Raw genomic sequence first — 12602 nt, 5'->3', positions numbered from 1 at the left:
TTAGTTTTGTGTTAACATTTGTTTTGTTGTTGTTCATGATATTCACCACACCGTTTGTTTCATTCTGTGTCATTTCACATAAAAATTAACATTCTCTAAAGAGAATTTCAACAAATATGAAAAAATGTGTGAAGAGAGTGGCATCGATCTTCTCGTCTAAAGTGAATAAGTCGGAAGAATTCCTTTTAGCCGATTCAATCTTAAATCTCAATTAGTTGTTTTTGTAAAAGCCTGATCTGGAGGTTTTGTTTGTATATAGAAAACAATAAAATCTCATTTTTATAAATGTGTCACATGGGGTTATTACTCGCAGGCTATGAATGGGTCTCGATACACACACCCATAAAATGTGTTATATGACTCCTGGTTATGATATGAAAATCAAACCTGTAGTTCACCTCACACCTGGTTGGGTACGTTTCTGTTAGTCCCTGATAACAGTTGGTCTTACTTTCCTCGAACAGAACCTACCTGCTGTAACTGGTTGGATAGGTATGTGTTATCCACATTTATGAATGGGCGTGTGTCTTTTGTGTGGCAGGAGCCCAGACTTTCACTTTCTCTCTCTCGCTTCTCTTTCAGTTCTGCTCATTTTGAAGAAGCATCGCTGCCACGAGCCAGTGAGAATCACGAAAAATAGTTCAACAGTTCATGGTTAAAGGGGTCAGCGCATGTGAAGAACAGCACTGCGCCTTTGACTGTGACCTTGGGGGGAATATAGTATAAATAGTCTCTCTGAAGGGAGACACTCTTCTTCTGCGCGTTATTCAAGTCTGTACTTGCAGTCATTGGGGCTCAATGGAGATGAATATGGGCTGCTGTGGAGAAGTGATTTCAGGCTGCACTGAAGCTTAATGAGGCCATAACAGCCAGAGTTTAGTTGATTGATAAAGCAGGAAACAATTCTAGAAACTCTAAATAAGAACGGCTTCATTTTTCCAGGGTTTCTAACCACATTTCGACTCTTAATTCAACAAATAAATCGTACTAACTCTGCAGCGATCAGCAGAGAATCACCTTCTTTTTTGTTGCTCTCTCCACCCACTCTCTCCTGTCGTGCTGAAGTTGCAGTATCGTCACACATGAGCAATATTTCAGTTCTCCTTCGAGGTTCCGACTTTGTCCGTGCAGCATCGACACTATGGCTGTTGTGCTTTCTATTACACGATCAAGAAAACTCTTAAAGAAGGGTGCCTTGGTGAGGATTGCTTGGCTGTAATGTGTGGGATGTCTTTTGATGTATGTCTGTAATCATTTTTTATGGCTTATGAGTGCCACTCTGAGGGATAATAAAGATAGACATGACTAAACTGACATTAACTCTTTTTCCCCTCCTCCCCTGTCTGTCTTGCCCTGTCTTCCTGCTCCCCGTCACCCTCTTCTCATTAGGAGCTCCAGTCTCTGGAGCGATCCAACTCGGCTATTAAAAAGGAGATCGCCGCATTGAAAAAAGACCTCCACCTCTATACGACAGCTCTGGAGCGCCACGAGCCGTTATGCTGTCTCAAAGTCTCCGCCTCCAGCTCGACAAGCCGCCTCTCGGTTTCCTCTTCGGCTGGCCGGCGGTCCAACTCCAGCCCCCCCGGAGACCCTCCCAGGGCCTCACGCTCCACCTTCCCTGCTGCCCCTTCACTCTCCACCTTCTTAACCTCCAGCCTGGGCCTTCAAATCCATGACTGTGTTGAGAGCGCACAGCTCTCATCTTTACCTCCTCCAGCACCCATAACATTAGACTTGCCTCACGGCTCGTCTGCTGAACTCTTCACCTCCTCCAGCTCGGTGACAGCTCCCGACTCCGTCTCTTTCTCCGCGGTCCCGACTCCTTGCTCTCTGTTCAGCGGAGATTCCCTTTCTCTAATCGCATCGAGGCCGACAAATGTTCCGCCTGTCTGCACCGGCCTCGTTTCACACTCGGCGCCCTCGAGGTCAGGCGCTGTCCACAGAAGCTCTTCAACGTTGGCAAGCGCTCGCGTCTCTCCTCTTCATCCTGGTGCACTGAATGAATTTCTAATGACACAAGCTTCTTTTCGTCCTGCTTCTTCTAATGTAGTTCCCTTTAAATCCCAATTGGCGGCTGAAAACGCACATCTAGATTGTCCCATGAGCCTGCCGTGTTCTCTTTTACCGCCAACTCTTCAAGATCTTCCTCCCCAGTCGTCTCCTGCCCCTGCTTTTGCCTTAAAGCCAAGTTATAGTCCACAAGTCACGCGCCATCGTTCGTCTCTGCTTTCCATGCTCACCGTCCCGAGTCCCCTGAATGTGTCTCAGACTACCTCCAGCAGCTTTGGTGAACCAGGCCCGCAGCTCCCAGCCTCACTGCCACTGTTGGGGGATACCTCAAGAGATCTCTCCCTCTCTGAGTTCCTGGAGCACAATGATTGGATACTAAGTGGGAGTCACTAGTAGCACTACACGTCACAAAGCAAAGGAAGACGAGTTTCCTTTTCATATATTGTTATATTTAGAGCAGTTTAATCAAACTCTGCAGAGCAGCTACAGCGCCAACTGAAAGATGCAACCTGACTGATTTATAGATATGTTGGGATGTATAGGAACCATATGTTGCTCTTAATAGGTTTCATCTTCTTAAAGGGACACGTGTGAGTTAGTTTGGAGCTTCCACAAAGTCGATGGTCTCACAATAGCCAAATTAAAGACAAAATGGTCAAAGCCAGTACAGCACAAGCAGACATACAGCTTTTAGGGTTAGTGTTGGTCAAGCTCCATTGTGGCCTTCCCACAGTGCAACCTATAGCATATGTTAGTTAGATGTGTGTAAATGTAAAATGTAACGCAAGCTTCCTGTTCTCAATTCGAAAGCCTCCCGTTTCCTTCTCATAGCGGCCAAGAGAGAAGACAACGCCTAGAACGCCTTGCGGAGGTTTTGGAGGCTGGAGTCAGATGCTCAAATCTCTAATTTTGCAGGATAACGGGCTCAAGACTGTACAATTAGCTATTTGTGAGTCCATAGTATACAAGCCCCTGGAGATGAAACGTTAACCAACTATGCTATTGTTTCAAATTAATCAGGTAGATCGGCGGGATCTCTTCTTTAATCCAGAGAACAAACGCCCCAAAACCATAACTCAACATTTAAAATTTGGGCTTGTAATTTTAGATTGGGTAGAGTACTCACTTCCTTTCCACTTCAAGGAACTGTCATGAGGAGAAATTGCCCTCTGTGACTGGAAGTTAAAGATTCAACGCAGGAAACCTTATTCTGTAGTTTTTTATTCTTTCCTCTTTTTAAATTTGAACACAGTCTCACATATGTTGCTGCTATTGATAATTTACATTAGTAAATTTGCTAATGGTTAGTTTTTTTAAAGCTACAATTATTTATTTTTATATAATTATATACATGTATAGTTATATAGTTCCTTCCTCACTTCATTTAATATAATTGTATAATTTCTTCTTACTGTAATTATGCTACTGCATGATTTATCATTAATTTAGGTATTTTGCCAGCTTTGCATTCAAGAGGGGATCACCAACCAGACAAAGTGGGTGACTGCCTGGGTCCAGTGACCCTCAGGGGCCCAGAGTCCCCAGATTGAATGTGTCCTATGGTTTGTGGATTTGAATAATTGCAAATAGTTTGGCTATCTATTATTTATGTGTCTACCGCTATCAAAGTTAATATTACAAATAAATGTGTGCTAAACAGCGGGTTAAAAAGTGCTCAAGGCTCTTTCTCTTAGCCCTGGGCCCCCCTAGGAGTTAATCACCACATGATTACAAGGAGAATGTAGTGACAACTAGGGGCCCACAGGGGCCCGCTAACACCTCTCAGTGGGTTTACAGTAAAAACAAAAAGTTTTGTCATTCATAATTCCCTCATCGTGTTCATTTCAAGTGAGACAAATGAGAGCAATAACTTAATTTTTCTATTTTACTTCTGTAACTGGCAGTAAAATAACATGGGACGCTCCAACTGGTTGAAGAGGAAGCACTGCTGGAAAGAAATTAATTGTATTTTCTTTCTAGATTCATAGCGTGCTTATGCACCATGATTGTGTTTCAATTGTTTATGATTCTGTATGACGCTGTGTGTGTGTTTGTGTGTACTAGGAATATGTTCTATTTAACAAGTTTAAAATTATTAAGTGTATGTTGTGATACTGGTTTAAATAGAAAAGTTAATTGCAAATAAAAACATTATTGAAACATTTTATTTCACTTTTGCTTAATTTACAATTCTGTTCTCTAAACTATTTCAATGTTCTAATATAATATACAACTACAATCTAATATGATGCTTTGTAACTTTTAAAAGAACAAATAAGACATTAGTCTTCGTACTAAGGACACTTTAAAATAATTAGCAGTAAAACACACCATTGGTCGGTGCTGTTGCTGGTTTATCTGGTGGTCGGTTGCTGATGGTGCATGTTAGCAAACTTTAGATGGACATGGCTGTAACTGAATTTGTGGACTTTTGGAAAATGTTCTGTTCAGATCCAAATATCCCAACACCTATTGGGTGTTACGATATATTGTACTAGATATGCATGGTCCCCAGAGGACAACACCTTATGGCGTCATGTATTTTTTTTTTAGTCACGGTCACAGTCGGTTGCCATGACATTTTGTGCAAACATTCATGTTCCCCTGAGGAAGAATTGGAATAACTTTGGTGATCCTTTTAATCTTCCTCCAGCGCCTTTTATCGGGTTCAAATTTGAATTTTTCCAATACTTTGTGTGACAAAACATATTTTATAGCCACACATTCTCCCATCAGCCTCAGCTGTATTTTGTGCTCATATACATCTTAGCACACAAACATGCTCATCTACAGAGGGTCATTGTGAGCATGTTTGCCAACATGTGTCGCTCAGAGCCCTGCATGTGACACGTGCAGCCTCACATAGCCTCTGTAGTCTTGTTAATAGATTATACCGTCTATTATTAGAATGCAGACAAATGTTCCCAGATTGAATATGGACTTCAGAAGATGTTTGATGGATTATCTCAGCTGTGGAGTATACAATGTAATAATAGAGTGCCGTTAACCAAAGAGTCTAAATGTCAGAGCCGTATTAACAGCCTCTGGTGGGGACGGAACAGACGAGCAGCCCGGCAGCGCGCTCAGCCTCTTACCGGACTGCCGGTCCGGTCCTCCCGGTGTTTTTCCCAGGAGGCAACCGGCTGAGCTCATCTGCGACACAACATAGAGGAGGAGGAGGAGGAGGAGAATGGGGCGCAGGCGCGTGGTATTACGCACGCCCTTGTACTGAATATAAGATTATAAGGCTGGAGCGTGTTTATGGTGAGAAGGGCACGAAGGAGGGTTCAAGGCTGCCAGCGCAAGCACACAAGCACCAACCCATCCACTGCCAGCCAAGGTGTGACTTTGAGAGGGAGATGGAAGCGCGTGGATAATTGCGCTTTTGAGTGCGTGTGCATGTGCGCGTGTGAGGGAGAGAACAAGTGGCTTAGTGAAGACAGGAACAATGGATGGGGGAATTGATCCTCACAAGCCAACTACAACCCCGCGCACACGCGCAATCAACACGCACGCACGCGCGCGGGGACGCTCACCTCAAATAGGAAGCGAGGAGAATGGGGAAAGGGAGGGGGAGGAATGGGGGAGTCAGAGACCGAGACACTGATGAGCGATGCGCTGCTGGAGGATAGAAGGGGGGTTCATTTCATAACCGGATGAGACCGCAGCCAGAGGTGATGCATATAGGCAGCAAAGAGCGCGATGCATTTATGACTCATCTGTTCCAAATTAACCGGGTTTAAGAGGCACAGCCACGCCACATGAATAAAGGCAAATAAATAAATAAATCCATCCTATAGCGTCATCCGCATTGAGGAGCCTCATTCCTCTCTCTCCTTGCACCACCTTTAGGCTGAGGAACCAGCGGCAAGACTGTCCGACTGAAACCAGTTAGCATCCGGTCACTGCTTTCAAAATAAAACCGTTACTAAGGCGCCTCAAAGACATTTTTATCTGTATGGCTAAAGTGTGGCACTGATCAAACCTTTACTGTGCGGCTTCTCGCTTCTGGACAGACTATGATGTGCATTGAAGATCCTGGTGGGTTTGATCACTTTATTAAGTTAAATACTCACCAGGGTGTTCTAATGTTTATTTATCAGGTCTGAGGAGAAAACATTAGCTGTAACGGTCTCTGGTCATGCACAGGGTTGGAATATTTCTGGGCTATATTCATCTGGGGATAATAGCAGGAGAAATGATGGGCGAAAGCGATGATTATGTTGAATAGAAAGAGAATAACTGCTATTCAGCATATATATAGGCTAAAATGTCCTAAAATTACAAAGTAGAGAGAACATTTTGATTGCAAATTCTTCATATGGAAACCATCTGTCCACTGATCCCGTGGCACAGATGATCATGACCCCTTCTCCGTCAATACTCCCTCAGCATTGTATTTCAGTGTTAAGTCTTAATGTTAGCATATGTATATTTCTCTCACATGACCCTTTAAATATAGGCCTACGGGTTTAGCTGTATTCGAGTTGAGCGATTGAATGCTATTAGATGCGGAATCTGCCTTGAGGAACTCCAGTGCAATCGTTTTTTTTATTTTTATACATTCATGTGTTTTGCTGCAGAAACGCTGCCTTCTGGCATCCTGAATAAAAAGGTTGGAGTTTTGAGTCTCACACTGCTGGCCCTAGTTTATCCCCCAGGGATACTTTAGCTCCCAATGCTCACTTACTGTTGTTTGCCTATATTGTGCTTTGTGCCTTTTAAAAACATTCACATGCACTGTTGGTGGAAAGAAGTTAACAAGACTTGAACCCTAACCCTAACCCTAACCCTGTAATTGCACACACATATATATATATATATATATATATATATATGTATATATACATATATACATATATATATATATATATATATATATATATATATATATATATATATGACAATGACAAATTCATAAAACGAGATTTGTTTTTCTTGACCAAAATCACAGCTGTGTGTTGACAACGTTGCTGTATTTGTATCAGACTTTTCAAGTTTATAATCAATCAGTAGTTATTGTCAAACAATATCTTCCCAATCTCTACATGATGTTTTTGTCAACCTTAATTATTTTGTGATGGATTGGATGGAAAGGTATATATATATATATATATATATAGCATGTGCTAATAAACAAGATGATCTCTGTGAATCATATTTATAGACAACTGTCAATACAGGATTGTCCCTACAATGGGCAACAGTCCAAGTGACTCCCAGTTGGGCACCAAAACACCTCAAATTCACTGTAGCGATTGGTAAATTTATTAGTTGTAACTTTCTTTGAGAATAGGCCTATTGTTAGCCTACGACAGCAAAACATGAACTACCATGATTAAAGCCTTCACATGCATTTTGAGGGCATGTTTTAAAATATCTTTATAATTTCTGCTCTGCTTGAAGTGTGCATATTGTGTTGAATCAAATCACTGCAATATGTCTAAACAGGCTCTGTGGATAGCACAGCAAGGAAGCCCATTTCAGACCCGGTATCTCATTTTTGCCCCAGTAATCCAGTGAAAAGCAACACGCTTTTGTTTTCTCTATCTCCCATTTTTATTTTGAAAGCACTGATGCCTAGTTTCCGGTGTTTTCCTGACTCACTGCGTGCCTCTTGACGCAGCTCGGCGAGGCGCTGTAGGACAACCGGATAACGGGAACCGAGAAGGGGGACAGGAGCAAAACGCGTCAGTCTGACAGACATAGACGGGGTGCTATTGTATAACACGGGCCTTCAGTCTTTCCCCCCCACTTCAGGCTTTGCAGGAGGAGCGGCTGCTCTCCGGTTATTCTTCTGTTTTCTTTCTCTCTCACCGCGGAGGGAGAGACGGAGCGCTGCAGCGGGGCTCGGTGTCGCTGGCGGAGGACCTGCACATGTCTGCGCGGTGAGGGAGCGCTTGTTTCCCCGCCCTGATACGGTTGGAGGACGGCAGCAGGAGGAGGAGGAGATTGTTCGGAGGGGTTGAAACCGCGACGAAAACAACATTTTCCACCTTTGAGAGAGAACAAAATAACAAATAAGCAGGTGCGGCCGTTTGGACGGTCGAAAGAGGATCCGTTAAAGAACAGCGAAAAGGACAACAGTGATGCGGCAGCCGAGGTGGGCCCAGATTGATGATTTTATGATATCATCATCCACCGCCAGGACCGATCACTGATTGTATTGATGAGGAGCATCTTCGAGGAGAATAAGCTATAAACTGACCTGGGTTCCGTTTTTTTTGTTTTTGTTTTTTCGAGCTGGATAATCAGGAGGAGGTTAATCTGCGTTTGATTACAGCGGTTTCTTTACGTGAGGAGCTCCGTTCTAGAAATACATTTCCAAATTTAGGCCGATGACTTAGTCTGTGTGTGTGTGACGCCAATACAGCAGCAGAGAGGCGTGTGTGTGTGTGTATGTGTGTGTGTGTATGTGTGTGTGTGTGAGTGAGGAGACGCGCCTGTCTGAGCATCATCTGGTAGCTGCACAGGCTACTCCTCCACGGGGATGATACACAAGCGACTTTTCATCTTGTGCGTGAAATAAACAGAGGAATCTGGGACGATGATGATGCTGATGCTGCCGCTGCCATTTCCTGTCCGGCTCTGATAGACAGCGAGGCGCACAGCACAGCACGGGACTGGACTTCCAGAGAATCTCTCTCCTCTCGTCACCTCTCCTCCGCCTCTGCACCGGCTCCCCCCTTTATCTCCCTCCCCCTCCTCCCCTCTCTCCTGCTCTTCCTCATCCACCCCGAAGCGTCTATTCATTCTGATCAGTTGATAATCCGTGTGTGATTCAGAAAAAAAACACCCACTCCTTCATCCTTTCCTCCATTCACTACATCCAGGCGCCTTGTGAGACGCACTCACACGCGCAAAGGCACGCACCACCACCGCCATCCACAGCCATCATGGAGACGACCAAGCTGCCCCCGACCAGCCCGTCCTCGCCGACGACCAGCTTCTCGGTGCCGTCCGCGGAGAAAGTGGATGGCTTTCCGCGGAGGTCGATGCGCAGAGCCCGGCAGAGGAGGTCCCACAGCTCGTCCCAGTTCCGCTACCAGAGCTCCCAGGTGGAGCTCACCCCACTGCCCCTGCTCAAAGGTGAGGCACTGCAGCCACGCGGGCCAATGTGTTACAGCGAAAGGCCTATCAGAGGATAAAGAGTCCAACAAGGTCACCATCAACTCACTGTTCTCACTTTATATGTCTTCATTGTTTAAACACCTCGAGATGAAGGTGGAGTCCATCGCCTGACTTTACACAAGACACCAGTTGATCAGTACTCTGGGGAAGGTTTTTGTATTTTCTCTTTGAGAGGCGTCCAGTAGTACATATTGTCCTCTGTCCTTTCTACCTCACAGAGGTGAGAGCTTTGATTTATTATCTGATAGGAGCCGGTCTGGTTTAGGATTCTTTTAAAGGCTTGTTGTTGGGATATTTTCATTTTTTTTAAGGCTGCAACACACAATTTGTTTCATGAATAATTAAACATTTGTCAGTGAAATTACAGAAAAGAGGAAAAAATGTCCATCCAAGTTTCCCAGAGTCCAAGGTGACGTCTTCGGTCTTGTTTTGACCAACAGGAAGAAACCAAAATGAATTCAGTTTTCAATTCAAAACAGAAAAATCCCGCAAATCCTTAGAAGCTCAAATCGGTGAATGGTTAATAGATTATCAAAACTTTAATATACATCTTCTGTCACTCGACTAAGCCATTATATAAATTATATATTCCGCACCCTCTAATCATTGGATAATATTGATATTTGGTTATTGTTGCAGCAGAAGAAGATCAAAGGAAATATAACTACCAAATCACGTTGTAGAAGGGTTGACAAAGTTAGTGTGTGTTTAAAAAGAAAAGAAAATATGCTTTAAACGAAGTTCACGAAGGCATCGTCACTGAGCTCGATGTGGACTGCAAGCATCAGCTGGTCTGATTGGGAAATGGAAGAAGCATCTCACCATTACGGGGCCTTTCTCCTTGTCAGACCACTGCCTGTCTTAATTGGCTCATTAGATGAACCTCAAACAAAAACACACAGAGGACACAACATACTGGTCGACTTTGTGGCTTTGTGTATGTATCCTGACATCCCTCATAAAGGCAGTCAGAGGTGCACTATTTGCAGGTCTGTTGTTGCCGTATAGCTCTAATCCCAGAGCTGCTGTTACCACACAGAGACCACTTTGATCTATGGGAGCTCGTTCAATAACCTCTCACAATGAAGGCTGGAGACTGGAAAGCAATGGAGCCCATTTGCTTTCATTTTCAATATAGTGCTGTCTCCTATAGGCCCACCTGCTCAACCCACAGGACGGGTCTGGGTGGGGTGCATACAGTGAGAAAAAGATGATGAAAGTATGGTGTAATCGGCAAAACATTTTGTAATCGATTTTGGGCAATTTGTTAAGCAAAAGAAAATAATAATATTGGTTCCAGCTTCCTAAATGTAAATATTTTCCGGTTTAATACAGCTTTAGATTGAATATCTGAAGTGTTTCGACAAAACAAAAAATGTTGTGACCTCAAACTCAGGGTACTCAGGGTATGACACATGAATCCATATTCAACATGATAGTTAGTTGCAACCTGAGAGTAAACATCAGCATGTGTAGTGGCCGAAAAAGAACAGGCATATTATGAAACGGTGCTCATATATTAAAGCCACACTATTTGATTTCTGAATGAAGAAATGACACACTCTTCCTCGTACAAATGAAAAGTTTAATTCCGGAGAACCCTTTAACTCGATACACCCGGAGAGGCTTTGCTGCGACGTCTCACTTGGTCTGCTGTGACCAGAAGCTTTTAGTGGCTAAACGTTAACTCATTTTAGCAAACTCGATGTTGTTGTGTATCTAAGAGCTGTCCCGTACCGCACAGTTGCTTTGCAAGACTTTGTGATTACACAGTGATTACATATCAGAGTTGTCAAACCCATATTTGTGTCCTTTTTCCCATGGTTCACACAGTAAACAAAACTTCACTTCACACAACTTCCCCTTTTCTAAATAGCTGTTCTATATCACTTTCTATTCATCTGCCCCTCGTCCTCACCTTGCGTGTCTTCTGTCTCTTTCCTGGTCACCCTGTGTGCATTGTAAGTCTTCATATATGCCTCTGACCCCTCTTTATAAGGTTACTCCCCCTTTCACGTAGCCTGCAATCTCGTCCCATTAACCCTCGATGAAGAGAAGACCTGTCTGCTTTCAGAGGGCTGCGTGGATGTGTTTTTACACCTCATTTCACCATCTGCGACTTCCTCTCGAGCCCGTGAGCTGTGGGTGTGTGCAGCATGGTGAAGGAAGCAGGGCTTTTGTTGCGCTTTTACAACACCTTCGGTTCAGACCTCCCCGTGCATGCGTGCTGTGGCCTTCATAGACTGAAGACCCAGTTATCACATGGCTGCTGCACCGCTGCGGCATTGTTTCTGGATCCCCAGGAGGAACTGATAGTAAGATCCTGCAGCACCGACGCAGGAGAACAGCCTGGCGAGGGGAAGTCTGCAACGAGCAGTATGTAGGCCAAGTGTAGGCAGACTTGTGGGTGTTTTTCCCTCAAGGGAATCACATTCCCATTGTTAATTTGAACTACTCCTGCTGTTAACAAACGCCACGTCTCTTTCACTTTAAGCCCCGAGCAAAGCTTCATTCTTGCTCGCAGTTTCAGGCTGAATGGGAAACAAAATAGACACAGAAAGACATATAAAAGGCCTATAACAATGAAGATGTGACGAAAGAAAAAGCTGGTAAATCCGTCCTTACATTGCCTTCTCAAGGATAATTTTTGTTGTTTGATGTTGTATTATAAACAACTAGCAAAAAAAGTCAATTTCCAGCACAGCTGCGATGGTTTGACAACAGGGAACGCTTAAAACTACCAACAGGGAACATTATATTAGTCTCAGAAAGAGCAAGAAGCTCAATATTAAGGACCAATTCAAACAAAAACAGGACTAAATCCATCAAAGAAGAGGCAGACATACTGATTACTAGCCTCAATCAACAAGAAGTCATCGCTTGCATCTTTCCAGATCTGTCATCAGTAGAGTGTGAAACAGATCAGCCTTTAAAAATTACGTTTTGTAACGACAAGACAAGGCACAGGAGACATTTTTGTAGGACGAGCACACGAGGCAGGCTTATAGAAGTTTGGAGGAACAAACACAAGTCAATTAATTGGTCGATTGCCCAGCTAAATGTAGTTGTTGCACTGAACCAACCAATAACAGAGTAGCAGTGATGGTCAAGGCAGCCATTACATCCACAGATGTAGGGTGAAGGAGAAAGGGTCCGGTTAATCCATTTTACAGTGTATTCATGTTGGTCCACATGCCTGCAGCAAACACAAGCACCGGCATTTCATCCCTTTCTGTACACTGTGTTCTTGGACCAGTGCTAGTTGTTGCATTTACCAGTTTATACAGTTTTTTACTTGAAGGTGTATGTCATAAAAACACAGCATCCTAGCCCACCCCACACCTCCTCGTCTTTCAGTCGGCACTTGTGTTTTTTATTCTCAAGAGATTGATCACTTCCTTTGCCGCTATCAGCAGTCGCTCCGTTTAAATGATTATTATTATTTTAATTTTTTTACCTAC

General features: G+C 43.7%; 1 protein-coding gene across 1 annotated transcript in view; it reads left to right on the top strand.

Moving 5' to 3' along the window:
• Positions 1 to 8906: 8906 nt before the first annotated feature.
• The window catches only part of ppp2r5b (protein phosphatase 2, regulatory subunit B', beta), a gene marked incomplete at both ends in the record, with an annotated part of 29983 nt that continues 26287 nt past the window's right edge, over positions 8907 to 12602 (top strand). The window contains one exon of the mRNA XM_079216320.1: positions 8907 to 9099. Coding sequence (XP_079072446.1) covers positions 8907 to 9099 — 193 coding nt within the window. The remainder of the gene's footprint in view (positions 9100 to 12602) is intronic.

The sequence above is a fragment of the Taurulus bubalis genome, assembly GCF_910589615.1.
Source record: "Taurulus bubalis genome assembly, chromosome: 3".
In the NCBI taxonomy this organism is placed as follows: domain Eukaryota; kingdom Metazoa; phylum Chordata; class Actinopteri; order Perciformes; family Cottidae; genus Taurulus; species Taurulus bubalis.
This window is presented reverse-complemented; position numbering and strand designations above follow the sequence as displayed.